This window comes from Pyrgilauda ruficollis, unplaced genomic scaffold (assembly GCF_017590135.1).
Source record: "Pyrgilauda ruficollis isolate IOZ18807 unplaced genomic scaffold, ASM1759013v1 scaffold37, whole genome shotgun sequence".
Classification (NCBI taxonomy): Eukaryota; Metazoa; Chordata; class Aves; order Passeriformes; family Passeridae; genus Pyrgilauda; species Pyrgilauda ruficollis.
Window position 1 is genome coordinate 3,759,398 of NW_024525156.1, and position 13,686 is coordinate 3,773,083.

Below are 13,686 nucleotides of genomic sequence, written 5' to 3' on the forward strand. Positions count from 1 at the left end.
TGATCTAGGCTCAGTATAACTGGATACTTTTGCCACATCTTCAGACAGATCCTTTTCATGGGATGATGGGTTTCTATACTTAGGAGAACATGTATACCCTGGAAGTCAACATAACTTGTAAACACCCTCAGAGGAAATAACACACCTACCACTACTTAGCCAGCTGAACACGAGTGATGCCAGCAGTGGACTGTATATCCATGTGCACACATGCACATGGATGTGAGCTGGAAACAACAAGCCTGGGTGGTTTTGGCATAAGGCTTTGCTCAGCCCACTTTGCAGTGCTGATCCATGTGCATTTAAACAGCTTTGGATCTAAAATATGGCACAAGAATAAAATTTTGTGATTTCTGCACAGGAAGCACACATGGCCTATGCAGCCACCAAACCTCCCGCAGTACAGGGAGAAAGTGAGCGGAGAGATGAAATGAGTTTAAAGGAATTCCTTGAATTAAGACAATACCAAACTTCCTCTCAACTTCATCAACAACAGAAACCAAGAATAAAAACTACTGCAACTAGTTTACCAACTTCACCTACCAGATTTGGAAGCCACTTTAAACACCCAATGCAGACTATAAGGAGCAATACTGTTGTTTTCAGTACATGGCTGCCAAAATATCTGCTACAGTTTTTCAACCTACCTGCATAATTTTTAGGCAATTTTAATCAGATACAGCTGTTCATGCAACATAAATATTGTTTTTCTACCTGAAACATTCATTCCCCCTAGAACATTAATATTTCTTGGTTAGGAGTCCCATATTATAAATCATTTTGTGAAATACACTCTATTAATAAAGTGGAGAGTCCATGCAGAAGTTTTTCTAAGCGACTCATGCACACAGAAACATGGAGCAAATGTTACCCTGCATGCACAAGCATACAAATGCCTTAAGTAAACACATTAGAAGGGAACAAATCACATTGGTGCATACTGTGTGGGTGGAACTGGGATTTGTTTAAAATGATTTCTTGTTCATTAGGTTATTACTTTTCAACATACATTCCATTAAAAACTAGAATTTACAATCATTTTATGGTACCTATATTTTACATCTAGAAGAGGCCACCATAACCACTTGATTTGATTCCCCCCTTATAATGTAGACCAAAGAATCCACTCTCAGGCTTTAAAACTTCTGGATCTCATTTGCTATATATAAATTAGCTGCCAAAGCATGACTGAAAAAGGTATTTAAAGTGACAATAGACAAAGGAAGGGAGGACAATCAAAAGCACAGATTACTTAAATTTTACAGCAGTTGCATTCCTGACGTTTGCAATAGTCCTGCCTTGACCTCTACTTGGACACCAGCATGACGATACTTTCTTCATTGCTGAGATTAAGGCATTTATGGTCAAGGTCATATCATATTTTATTTAAACACACTGCAGAAGGACATTAAATTTTACAGGTCAGATTCACCATGGTACTCGAGCAAAGCTGAGGCTGCAGGGCAGAGCAAACAGCCAGCTCATGTGAGAGGTGTCAAGGTGCAACTTCCCTTCATGGGCCCAGAATAAACATCCTCATCTATCTTATGGCCAGACAGGTCTCTCAGCCCAACATAGCCTCTCCCCACCTGGATCTTAGAGGGATGGCAGGGGCAACAGTACTGCATCAACCAGCACCATTGTTTAACAGACCTGAGTCCTGAGGTGAGACAAAGTCCTGTTTTACCAACAGTAGCAAAAGGAGACAGCAGCTCTGCTAGCTGTTACCAGGGTTTTGCTCTCTTGAGGGCTCCTTCTCTTAGATGGAGGTCCCCACCTGCCATTCAGAAGCACCTTTAAGTCACCTTGGGCCTAAACACTGCAATTGTATGGAAGGGTACTAAAGCAAGTTTCAGTGAGTCAACCTCAGCACAGGGATACCAAACCATCACCACACGCCCTCCCTGGCCACAGCACATTACCTGCACCTCACTAGCAGCAATCATTTCAACCAAGTGATGCATGTATTTCAATTGTACCTATGAACACAAATATCAAATAAGGTCCTGAAATGACCTAAGGCACCTGAAAGGACTGCAATCAGTGAAGTCTCCCTATTGCTCTGCCAGTAAGAATAGATATCTCCTGCAAATGTTACAGCCCTGAGAACACACTTGATCTTCCAGGCATCAGTGTTTTTATTTTTGACTGTACAGCTATGAGCCTTTGCCAAAAGGAGAAGCTCAGCTCTCCCTGCTGTAGACAGAGAAACAACACTGACACACAGATAGATGAATGCTAGGAGGGCAACAGGATCCACTTCATTTTATCTGGGGCAATCTTTCAGCCATATAATGAAATAAAAATCTCTTGGGGACCTTAGATCAAAATGCTTTTTGGTCTAGCAACCACGACTCCCCCTCAGGCTCCACGTGGGTTACGGGTTTAATCTCATCTTCCTGCAAGCACACCGTCAGGAGCAGGGCCACCCTTGACTCCATCTGCTGCTCCATGGCTGCAGGCTCAGGCAAAGCAGAACTCAGCTGTGTATGCCTACTAGGGCTCTAATGCTGGGAATAGAAGTGGAACACACAACCAAGGTAACCTAGTCTAGAGAAAGACAACTCACTACCACTATTACCCCTGCCCCCTTTCACAGCCCCAAATGCACCAGTGACAAGTAGTCAGACTTTTCCCAATGAAAGAGTGACTGTATGTCCATTACCTTTACCCTTAACTCTGCATAAACTGTAGAAAGACTTTTCCCAATGAAAGAGTGACTGTACGCCCATGATCTTTACCCTTATCTCTGCATAAACTGTAGAAATGTCTGTACCTGAATCTAAGGTTATTGATATCATGGTGGACAGGGATGTCTTCCACAAAAGTAACCACAATGCTAATATTGTATAGCAGGATGGAGGTCTGAACTGGGCTCCTGTTACTTAATGCAACTTTCTGAAGTCAGATTTAACTTTCTGGATTTTTTCTTGTGGCTGGTGCTGATGGTTACCCAAAGCATGAAGCTTAACATGTAATCCACATGAGAAGGAAGCCTTTCCTCCATCCCCTTCTGTTCTCACCCTGTTTCCTTTCAGGGCATTTCTACAACATAAACACAGAACAGCTCCCTCAGTTTCAGTGACTTGAGACATAAAAAGCAGGAAAATTTCCCTAATCCCAATATCTCAGTGAGGTGTTATCTCTTGTCTTTTCTATACACTACTTTTCAGAGCATATGTGCTTTACAGCACTCCAGCACCCACAAAGGAGAAAATGTTGTCCTCAGCTATGGAAGTATCCAGGCCCTTTTTTGGAAGTCAGGATCTGATATAGAAGATTATTAAATACTACACATACAACTACTCTTTAATTCCACAAGTCTTCCATTCACCACTGCTTACATCCAAAGCAAGTCTGTACCTCCCCATGTGCACATCCCAATGTGCAGTTACACAGCGACCCCTCCTCGTAAGTGTTGCCAGCAAATTTGTGAAAATAGAGAAGTCAACTTCATACCTGCCTTCCTACAAGAGATAAGGCACAGGGTCTCACACCTGTCAAGACACTGAATTCATTAGTTTCTAATAATCAGAGGCTTTCCTCCATACTTAATCAGGCATTTGTGTATGTTCTTACCAGTGACAGAGGCAGTCGCTCAGCTCTCACTGTTGGGTCACTGCCAGCAATCTTCCACCAAGCTGGGAAGGTGTTATATGTTAAGAAGTGGCAGGAAAGGGAGGGAAATCAGTTTGTGTGCATTTTCAACACACAAATGCTAGTAAATGTAAAGAATCCAAATGCTAGTAAAGCATACACCAGTGCTAGTAAAGTAGAGAATCCAAACTTCACCTCCCACCCCTTCTTGCTCTGCTGCAGATCGTGATGGCAGTTACCTCACCTGGATGCTTTCTATGGCTCCACCTTTCCCATCGTTCAGGTCAAATAGCTGAGCTCCCTGTACATCACCCAAAGCTCTTTTGTGTCACTTACATGATGTCACTGATGTCATCGCAGTAACAATCAACCCTGAAGCACAATGCAATGATTGTTACTCCAACTCACATTCACAGCACATTTGTTCCAGCAGGCTTGAAAATAAGAGGATGAGGCAGGCTAGGTTTTCCTGCTCAGTAGGTTTTTGCTCCAATCTAATTAAAAACATTCAGCAGTTCAGTGAAGTTCCTAGAGAACTGCACATGCAACCACACTTTAAGCTCTGAAAGCAAACAGTCTTTTTTTCTAATGCACTCCCCAGATGGAGAGGTTTCCTCAGAAGTTTCTTTGTGATATTATACTGAAACTGCTGAACCAGAAAAGTTGAGCTGCTTCTGAGCTATCTTGGTCTTGTTGTTATTGCTAATGGTTTTCTTCATCTAAAAGCGAACAAGGAAAGCCACTGCTGGTTCTCTGACATGCAGAGAAGTGACAGTACAGCTCACTAGAAACAGGCAGCTGTGGTCACCTTGGTCTGAAACTGGGTCAGAGATGCCAGCTCACAGTTATATGGGAGAAATACACAAGTAATATTGGGGATTCAGAGGCTGAGGACAAGATCATCCTTTTCTTGCTGGTAGAACTCAGGTAATACAGCTTTAACAGCTCTGAAAAGGCAGCTTCCTCACAACAAAAGGTATGTTTCATGTACAGTTTTTGGTAACTTTTCCTCATTTCTGGGAAAAGTGTCAGGGAATCTATGTGAACAGTCGAGCCAAGCCCTGCACTGCTACACCACCTTAATGCAAAAGAGAGTCATCAGTGGGAGATTGCCACTACTGTGCATTGTGCTGCTTCTTGTGGAAGAATGTGTGCTGATGGAAGGTCAACCCAGCTCCAAACAATGTTAAGATCACTGGACAAGTTCAGTGGGAAAGACTACACAGTCTAAACGTATTCTGCTTGTAACTCCATCCCTGATACTGAAAACAGACCTTTTGCCAGCTGAAGCCATTTTGACCTGGGGAGCTGCAGCAGCAGAGCATGTCATGCACAATGTGACATTCTTGCCATCAAACAGGTGCTAAAGGATCCTTTGGACTAGCTAGCTATGACATCACCAGCTTCCAAACTCAGACGTTCTCAGGAACTGTCCCTAAATGCCTTGAAAAATGCCTGTCCTCATCTCCAGAAACAAGAGTGCCCTTAAGCTGTACAGCCGAGAATAAATTCCTTCAGGGCTGTAACAACCAATTAAGGGATATGAAGCAATTACTTTTATATCCATACAAATGAAACTTCTCCAATGCAATTAACAATCCCTTATCATCTACTGCTGAATTTGTGGAAACCATATGCTGTACACTCTCTCCTCCCCCAACTTTCCCACAATTTTAAGCAGTTTGTTTTAGCTAATGTAATGAAATCTACCTATTCAAGAGAAATAAGAGACGTGCGCACATTATCTGAGTATTTTTAAATGTCCTTTTTAATTTTAAATATAATTTCATTTGAGGTTTTGCAGCTTCCATTTCTATTAATAAATTATCATTTCTTCGTTATAAGTGATGAGCTAGTATGTCATGTAATTTCTTTCGTCTAAATAGACGAAGACTTTGATCTAATACAAGCCCTTGCTGGGAGTAGAGAGACTTTCTGTCTAATTTAGTTACAAAAAATATTCAATTAAACTTGGGAATTTAATTCATTTAGTTATGAAAATTAGATGAGCTCAATAAGGTACTTTTGATTTGCCTTAAGGAAAAAAGAAAAAAAAACCAAACCAAAAAAAGGAGAAGAATATCTGAAAGGGAAACAAATATGAATGGAGAACAAAAGTAGCTTTTCCTGCTCATGTTGAAAGGTGGATAATACGAAGAGTCTGAGTTCCATTTTGTGTGCCTAGATAAAACACAGCCACAATGAGTTCATGCAAATTACATATCCAAGAGATACACCAACAGCTGATATTAACATCCTAATTGTCTCTTGGGTAACAAAAGTCCATGTAGGTCATAATTGAGTCCAACCCAATCAAGGGATATCTGATTCCTCACAACAGGATTACACCATCTATACACAACTCCATCTCCATTGGAGGAAAAAGACAAAATATCTGAATAATTTTTCAAAAGCAGAACGGAGCACCACAGATCTCTCTGACAGAGGCCTCCTCCTAGTTTTGCAGCCAGCACTCACCATTTTTGCAGATGGGACAGCACTGGTCGGGCTCATACACGGGATCCACGCACTCGGTCTGGGGACAGGCTGACACCGTGCACAGCACTTCGCCATTGCCTTCACAGCGACACCTCTCACACGGAGAAACCTGAAACACAAACCCAGTCACCCTTTAACTCCTCCACTTAATGCACTCCTGGAGTGTGCAGGGCCCCCCTTCTCATCTGAAATGTGCTTTCCTTCACATCTTTTTCCTCCCCACTCTAAAACAAATGGGTTTTGTGGCCTAAATAATGCAGAGAGCAAGACTGGGCTCCTGCAAGATTATAGAACCACAGCAGGAAAAGAAAATCAAAACAAAACAGGTTCTTCTTTGAACCTACATACCAAATGGAAAAGTCAGAGGGATGTTGAAAATAACAACAGTGATGACTCTTAATACAAATTAAACAAAAATTACCTTACTAAATTTCTAATGAACTTTCTGAAAATTAAGTTCATAATCTAGTTTAGTTCTATTAGATGTTCAAAAATAATTTACAGGAAAAAAAAATGTATTTTAAAAAGAAAAGCTTTGCTAAATGAAGTTTGAAACTTCTTTTAATGGAAATCCTTACTGTAATTTTTTCAGGTTTGAAAGTATTTTGGTAGCAGGAAGTCACATTTTATTGAAAATTATATTTTTCAAAGAGAAGTCAGGAAAAACCCCCATCTTTTTGAACTCAGGTATTTCCCATAGGTTAATTGTTTCTGGACAATTCTTCTAGGACTTGTAACTTTCTGAAAGGAAGTTGAAATTCAAAGAAAGGGGTGAAGGAAAATACTGGTAAACCTTTATACCTAGTGAAATGTTACTGCATTTGAAGAACTCTTACAGAATTGGAACACCATGAGATAGTTACTTGAAAGACCTACTTCAAAGAAATTAATTCCCAACAAAAGAGTAGCAAGACTCTCTTTAGTAAAAAACGGACTTTGACATGTCTGCATTTGCCACATGTACAATTCCAGCTGTCCTCCTCGGCATTCCTGATCAGGCACACCTCACTTGCATTGCTGATATCCTCATACCACACAAGATAGAGGGAAGCAAGGATGTGAAGAGCAATAAATGCTACACTGTAAATCTCATTGGTGCATTCCAAAAAACCACATGGGTTCCCATGCCCAGAACACAGGATGAAAATGCAGCTGAACGTTATTATTAGTGATCCTCCAAATCTGCAATCTGTGCAGATTACTGATTTACTTTTTAAGGAGGTGGTTGTTCTTTCTATGGACCATTTTTCACTCCAGATTCCAGATGATGCAGACAATCCCCCATTTCACTTCTCCAATAAGAGCAGAAAAAAATGAAACCTAAAAAAGAAAATAATTATTCGCTTTGAAGAATCACCCAGATGTCTAACTTGCAGATCATCTGCTTCTTCTCCCTATTTTTCAGGCAGCCTATCACTTCTTTTTCCTCAAATCCATTCTCTGCTTGCCTCTCACATCCTTGTCACTTCCAAAGTTCAAACATGCTGATGCTTGAATAGCATAATCTCCAACTAAATGCTCATTCATGCTTTGCTACTTCCCTTCCCACCTGCCAAGGCTGTTATTCCCTTATGCGCTCAGATTTCTTTCACGCCCTTCCCTCTGCTTAGAAAGCCTAAATAGGGTCTCCTGCAGTGTTGCTTTCTGCTTTATTACTATTATTTATTTCAGGTTTTCTTTGCTGGCTACTCACTTTGCATTTTCTCTTTGCTTTACACTCTTACCAAGGATAACACCACGCATATGTTTAAGAAATCCCAAACAGAGGCTGACAGTCCAGTGCAGAAAATCTTTACTGCAGACTTTGGGACAACTTCGTCCTGTAATTGTTTTTAAACTGTCACATTCATTTCCAGACCTGGAGTGTCAGCAGATGAGGGGGTTTCTGATCCAATGCTCAGGTTATGTCAAGTAACCACTTGTACCACATGTGAACTTATGAGTGTCAGCAAACCTGAGCTCCTAAGTATTAAGTCAATAACAAGAATCCCTCCTTCTAGTGTTATATCTAGAAACAATACTCACCAAATTACAAAAACAGAGTTTTTAAGGAGGACTGATTTTCTTAATATTATTTTTAATATAAAAATATTATACAATATATAATCCTACTTGAAAAAAGATACTAGCACTCAGTTCCAAGGATCATGGTCAACAAGGTGAACCTACAGCTTTCAATCAAATTTAATACTTTTTGCCTTGACTTGGAAAAGATGCAAATTTGCCAACCATCAAAATTGAATGAGATCAGTAGCTACCACAACAGACTTCCTTAGTCCAAGACACTGCTTAGTAGCTGTGTCATGCAATATTGGAAGTGGTGTAAAAAAAGGCAACACACAGATGTTATTCCTAAAATCTCTCCTCTGTAAAATTTAAGCATATTCTAATTACGTGGGTTTACTAGATTTCCAATTTTGACAAAGGCTGAAATTCTCAGAAAAATAAGTAATTTACTATTGATTGAGAAACAAAACTGATCTAATTCTTATCTAATAATGATGATTCATGATACACATTTCTGTCCTATACAGCACATACACCTGTTAATGTGATACTGCAGTAATGAAGACACTTCTAGAGTAATAGATCATGGGGTTTCAGAAGAATACTTACAGCACACCTTGATAAGTACTGTCATCTGTACAACCCACCAACCCGAGTAATGGCAGCAGGAAGGAGGGTCTCCATGAGCTTATTTCTACAAAGCTCTTTTCAGGCATGCAAGTAAACCACAGTGGATGCTAAAATGGTGTCAGTGAGAGCCATTATCTGCTCATCTTTAGACTAAACAATAGCACATTGCTTTTTACTAATCATCAGGATACAGCAGAAACTGTAGAAAACCCCCACTTTCCGTACCTTAATGGCAGCTTAATACTTGGAGACATAATTATCACTAGGAAGACAATAAGACAGTGTCTGTATGTAACAGCAGCTAAATAAATCAGAATGAAAAGACACATTTGGTCCTTCACTTCCCCTCTCTACTCAGGCAATGCAAGCGCATTCCCTGCAGCACAGGTCCCAGTGGCCGTCACTGCAAGGAGCATCCCACTTGTTCCTGTGGGGAACGACCAGCCCAACAGCACTCACACTCAGCACTTCTGACATAACCAGGTTGGACTGGAAATAATATCAATCTCTCTCTAGCAACTAATGATACCACATCTCCATGGTCTGCAGATGAAGCTGTTAACTCTGTAGCAGCAGCAGTTCTGCCTATGAAAGAACTGCAGAAAGACAACAAGAGGCAACAGAAGCCTTGTGTATTCACCAGGCAGCCATAAAACCTGTAGAAAATAGACTACAGATGGCAAAAAACCCTAGCTCTTTAGTATTGTTTAAAGGGAAGTTTATGAGCAGTGCCTGAGTTGCAGGCACTGTAAAAGAGCAAATGAAATACTGTGTAAACTGCTACGTTTTCCATTAGTAGGGTGTGAAGAAAGCTTAGTAAGGGTAGTAGGTATATCCAGCAGCTTAATGTAAATTGTCATAATTAAGAAGTGACAAATCATTTGTAGTCCAAAGTAATTTGAGCTTTCCCCTACCAAATGTCCAACTTTAATAACAAACCAAAAAGACATCAAAACAAAACAAAAAAAAAAAGGATTAATAACAGATATACAAATCTACTATACAGATATACAATCTACATTTGGTTCCTTAAGCCTTGAAAACTTACTAAGTTAAAAAAAACCAACCAACCAACCAAACAGTCATAATCCCAAATTTCTTTTCTTTTGTGCTGGAATTTTTTACTAATATTTTCTTGCCACTGACACAACCCAGGAGAACATGAGTGGGGTTACACTGACAATAATAAACATACCAGCCATGCTTTTACTCCCCTGTGCTTCAAAATACCACTCATCTTTCGAAACTCATTTGGGTTTGCTGACTCTTAGATTTCCAAGTAACTTACCCACAAAACAAATACCATTTGTGGTATCAAGGAAATTCTAAAAGACACAAATCAACAAGTTTCAGAATCATAGGTCTTTTCCAAAACATTGCACTTCTGAAGATAATTCCTCATTCTTGTAAGATTTTATACATCAGCCTTCATTTTCAAATTTTAATTGGAAGATTTGGACCACATGCTTTAGAAATCTTCAGCTTCAGTGCAGAACTTTAACACCCATTGCATTTCACCAAATAAATATTTTGCTACCAGTTCCACTAATATGGATGTTGTGATCACACTGCTATTCTGCCCCACAATACCCACAAGTGACCAGAGTGGTGCTGATGGAAACAGCTTTATGAGACTTCATCCCTTCCGTATACCCAAGCTGTTTTTTGTGCTGATATCCATGTCCTTTCTGAAAACACAAAAATGCACGCATACATGCACACGCAAGCAAAGCATGAAGGATGGACTGCAAATCAAAGAAGAAACACATCAAACCTCAAATTCCCTGGCACACTCAGCTTCTGGCTCCAGTCAGGGCAATTGTTTGCCCTGTCAAGCAATATAGGAATTTTATATAAGTAGACTCACAAACTTGCATGCATAATTACACATCTATACATAAATGTTTGTACAAAAAATGTCACTTAAATGTTAGGAGGTCACCTTTTTCTTCCTTCAGTGATGTCTGGTACTCTTTGCCACAAATAGTAGGAGCAGACACATAGATCACATCACTATCCATTTATAACTCCTTCCCTGACCTTAATCAAGAGATAGCATGCTAGTAACCTAAGACCATCCACTTTAAACTCACAAAATTACCTTTGAAACTGTGCAGTTGCTTGTCTTTTGCAATTGCTTCCACTGAGCAGTAGCAACCTGACTACATCTGCACCTTGTGCTGCCAGACAACTCCTCTGATTGCAGTGGCCTGGGCAAACAGCCGCATTTACAACTTGTGATCACAGTATTGGAACCAATGCTGAATCTCAACCAAAAAACAAGGTTCTCACATAGGAAAATAATCAGGCTGCAGTTCCACAGCCTAATTGCATCAATAACTTTCCTTGCTTGCACTGAGCAGACATCCCTTCTCACTTGTGTTTCCAAAGCTGGGTAAAACAAAGCAGTAATGTTTCATTAGAGGAAGATATGAAGCCAAGGGCTAAAAGCTGAATGGTGTTAAAAAGAAAGCTGAAAACCAAAATATTTTCAGGACATTTCTATAAATGTCACTGTTCCACACTATTTTTACCAAGGCTGTCAGTCATATTCAAATGTACCAGGGAACATTAAGGTTGTACACTTACTACACATTTAACACAGTATTTTAGGCTTGCCTTACAGCCATTAATACAACACCACTACAGAAAAAGGCTAAGAAATGGAACTCTGTAGAAAAGAGTGAATGAAAAGCAGAGAGAAGCCTTTAGAACACTGACCTATGGAGAAGGTGTGGAGAAGCTTCATCTTTTGGCCGCTCCTCAAGAATTAAGTTTGCTGGGAAAGAAATGATCTCACAAGCCATCTCTGAAAAGGTCACACCAACCAGCTGCTGTTAAGGTAGCTGCTCCCTCTTAAGTAGAAAACTTCCGCCCTGAAGTTGAATGTAACCCTTGAGGATTACATGGAAAGAGGGAGGATACAATGTTTTCTGCCACACCTTGCAATTCACCAGTGCTCTGCGCATTACTGCCTGAGAAGAGCAAATGACAACACTCTTTCTTATTATGGAGAGAGTAGTTCTGCTCTGTAATTTCTTTTCTCTTAAACTGATGAACATGGAAAGACACTATGAACCAAAACTAAGTTTTCAGGAACATGCAAATACCAGGGAGCAAAGGTGACAACTTACTTTCAGCCTTTAAAAACACACTTTCTCCACCCTGAGAGGGGCTCAGCTTCCAGAACCTTGAATTATATTTCATACTCCCCTCAATATATTCAGCATGAAATTCTTCAGTGTATTCAGAAATGGGTTTTGGAACAGCACTGTATCGAACAGTCACTCACAAGACATTTCACAAGCCATTCTTAGAGCCTGTTCACAGGTCTCAATCACAACAAAAAACTAAATGGAAAAAGACAAGGTAAACAACCAGAAAACTGGCCCCGACTCCAAAACTTTTGAGTTCATTGTAACATCCTGCATTTTCAATGATAACATCCTTCCACAATAATGCTAAAAAGACCCTAGTCTGAAAGGATTTCCCTGAACATGAAGCTTTTCAAGTGCTTTCTTTAGGTATCACTGCAATCAAGACTGCAAACTATACTACTATTAAAAAGAAGGCCTATAGTCATTCACAGAAAGCAAACATTATGCAACCTTGGCAGCACTATTTAAATAGTTAATAAGAAAAAATAAATGACTTTTAAAAAAGAAGGGATAACCACAAACTGATTACTAGGAATAGAAGTCAGCCCACAAAACCCTGCTTGATCCCTGCAAGGTGGAAGTTTAACAGTTAATAGTTAAATAAGGAAACAAATGTATTGCTGAAAAATTCTCACAAAATCCATAACACCACTGAGTAGCATCCTTCCAAGTAGCATTTTTTACTGTAAATACCAAAGGAATTAATAAAGATCAGCACCCTCACTTAAAAATGTTAGACTACCATAGAGCAAGAAAGGTCATGTTTAAGGGGAATATTTTACAGGACTGCAGAAGTAATATTAGCACCAAAATGTGAAGAGGAGGGGGAGACACAGAACACCCCCTGAGAAAACAGTTAAAGACCATTAATACCACTTTAAACAAGAGAAAAACCCACAAAAAGACTTTTGGCTTCATTCCTTACCATGAACTCCTCCAGGGTCTGGTAGGTTTTCCCTCGGAACTCGCAGTAGTTCTTCCTCTCCTTGCACTGCGGGCAGCACTGCGTGGTGTCCACATGGATGCAGCGAGGGTGGAGCCTGGGGCACTCGGGCTGGATACATAGCGGGCCCTCCTCAGTGCACAGGCAGGGGCAGGCAGAGGGGCCCGGCGCAAACTTCTCCCCGATGGCATAGACGAAGCCGCTCTCGTCCACGCAGCCTTTCCCACGGTAGTCCGGATAGGCGTACTCCTCCGGAGGCTCGGGAGTGACGCTCGCAACAGATGCTGGGAGAGATGAGTCTTCAGCCACCTGAGGTTCCTCAGGAGCAGCATCCCTCTGTTCTTGCACTTGAATGCTCCCAGATTTACTGCTTGTCCCCTGGCTGTTCCAAGCCTGCTTTTGCTTAGTCCAAGACTCCTTGTTCGAGTAGTTCCTGTTTCCTTTGCTCTTCCAGTCCCTGCTACCCTCCTCCCTCCCGCTCCTGCCGATCTCATTCATTTTCCCTGGACCTGTCTGGCTGTCCCTTGTAGACGTGTGATCTCTCTTTTCCTGGCTCGCCTTTATCTCCTGTTTGTCTTGAGCCTTGGCCAGTTTTTGTACGGGAACGGTGGAGCTACAGAGGGCAACCATGAGGCAGCAGGTTACGAGAAGAGAACTAGAGAAAGCTCCAATTGCCATTGCAGTAGAGCTGGGCATCACCTACTGCATCCCACAGGGGACACTGCATTCACATCGGAGGCAAGCGCTTCATAAAGCCACAGTCCCTAGGAAAAGAAGGATTAGGAATACTTCAGCTTCTGCACTTCTCCCCCCCCCCCCCCCCCCCCCCCCCCCCGCCCCCCCCCCGCCACC

At 41.0% G+C, this 13,686-nt stretch overlaps 1 protein-coding gene across 2 annotated transcripts in view; it reads right to left on the reverse strand.

Annotated features, from left to right (window-relative positions):
• Positions 1 to 13,686, reverse strand: part of VWC2 (von Willebrand factor C domain containing 2) — a 55,597-nt gene that overhangs the window by 40,991 nt on the left and 920 nt on the right. For both annotated transcript variants that reach the window (XR_005955824.1, XM_041475925.1), the window contains exons 2-3: positions 12,817 to 13,598; positions 6,076 to 6,205 (exon numbers count right to left, since the gene is read on the reverse strand). Coding sequence is in view for 1 of the 2 variants with exons in the window: in XM_041475925.1 (XP_041331859.1) it covers positions 6,076 to 6,205; positions 12,817 to 13,530 (844 nt within the window). In the remaining variant the exon portion in view is untranslated. The remainder of the gene's footprint in view (positions 1 to 6,075; positions 6,206 to 12,816; positions 13,599 to 13,686) is intronic.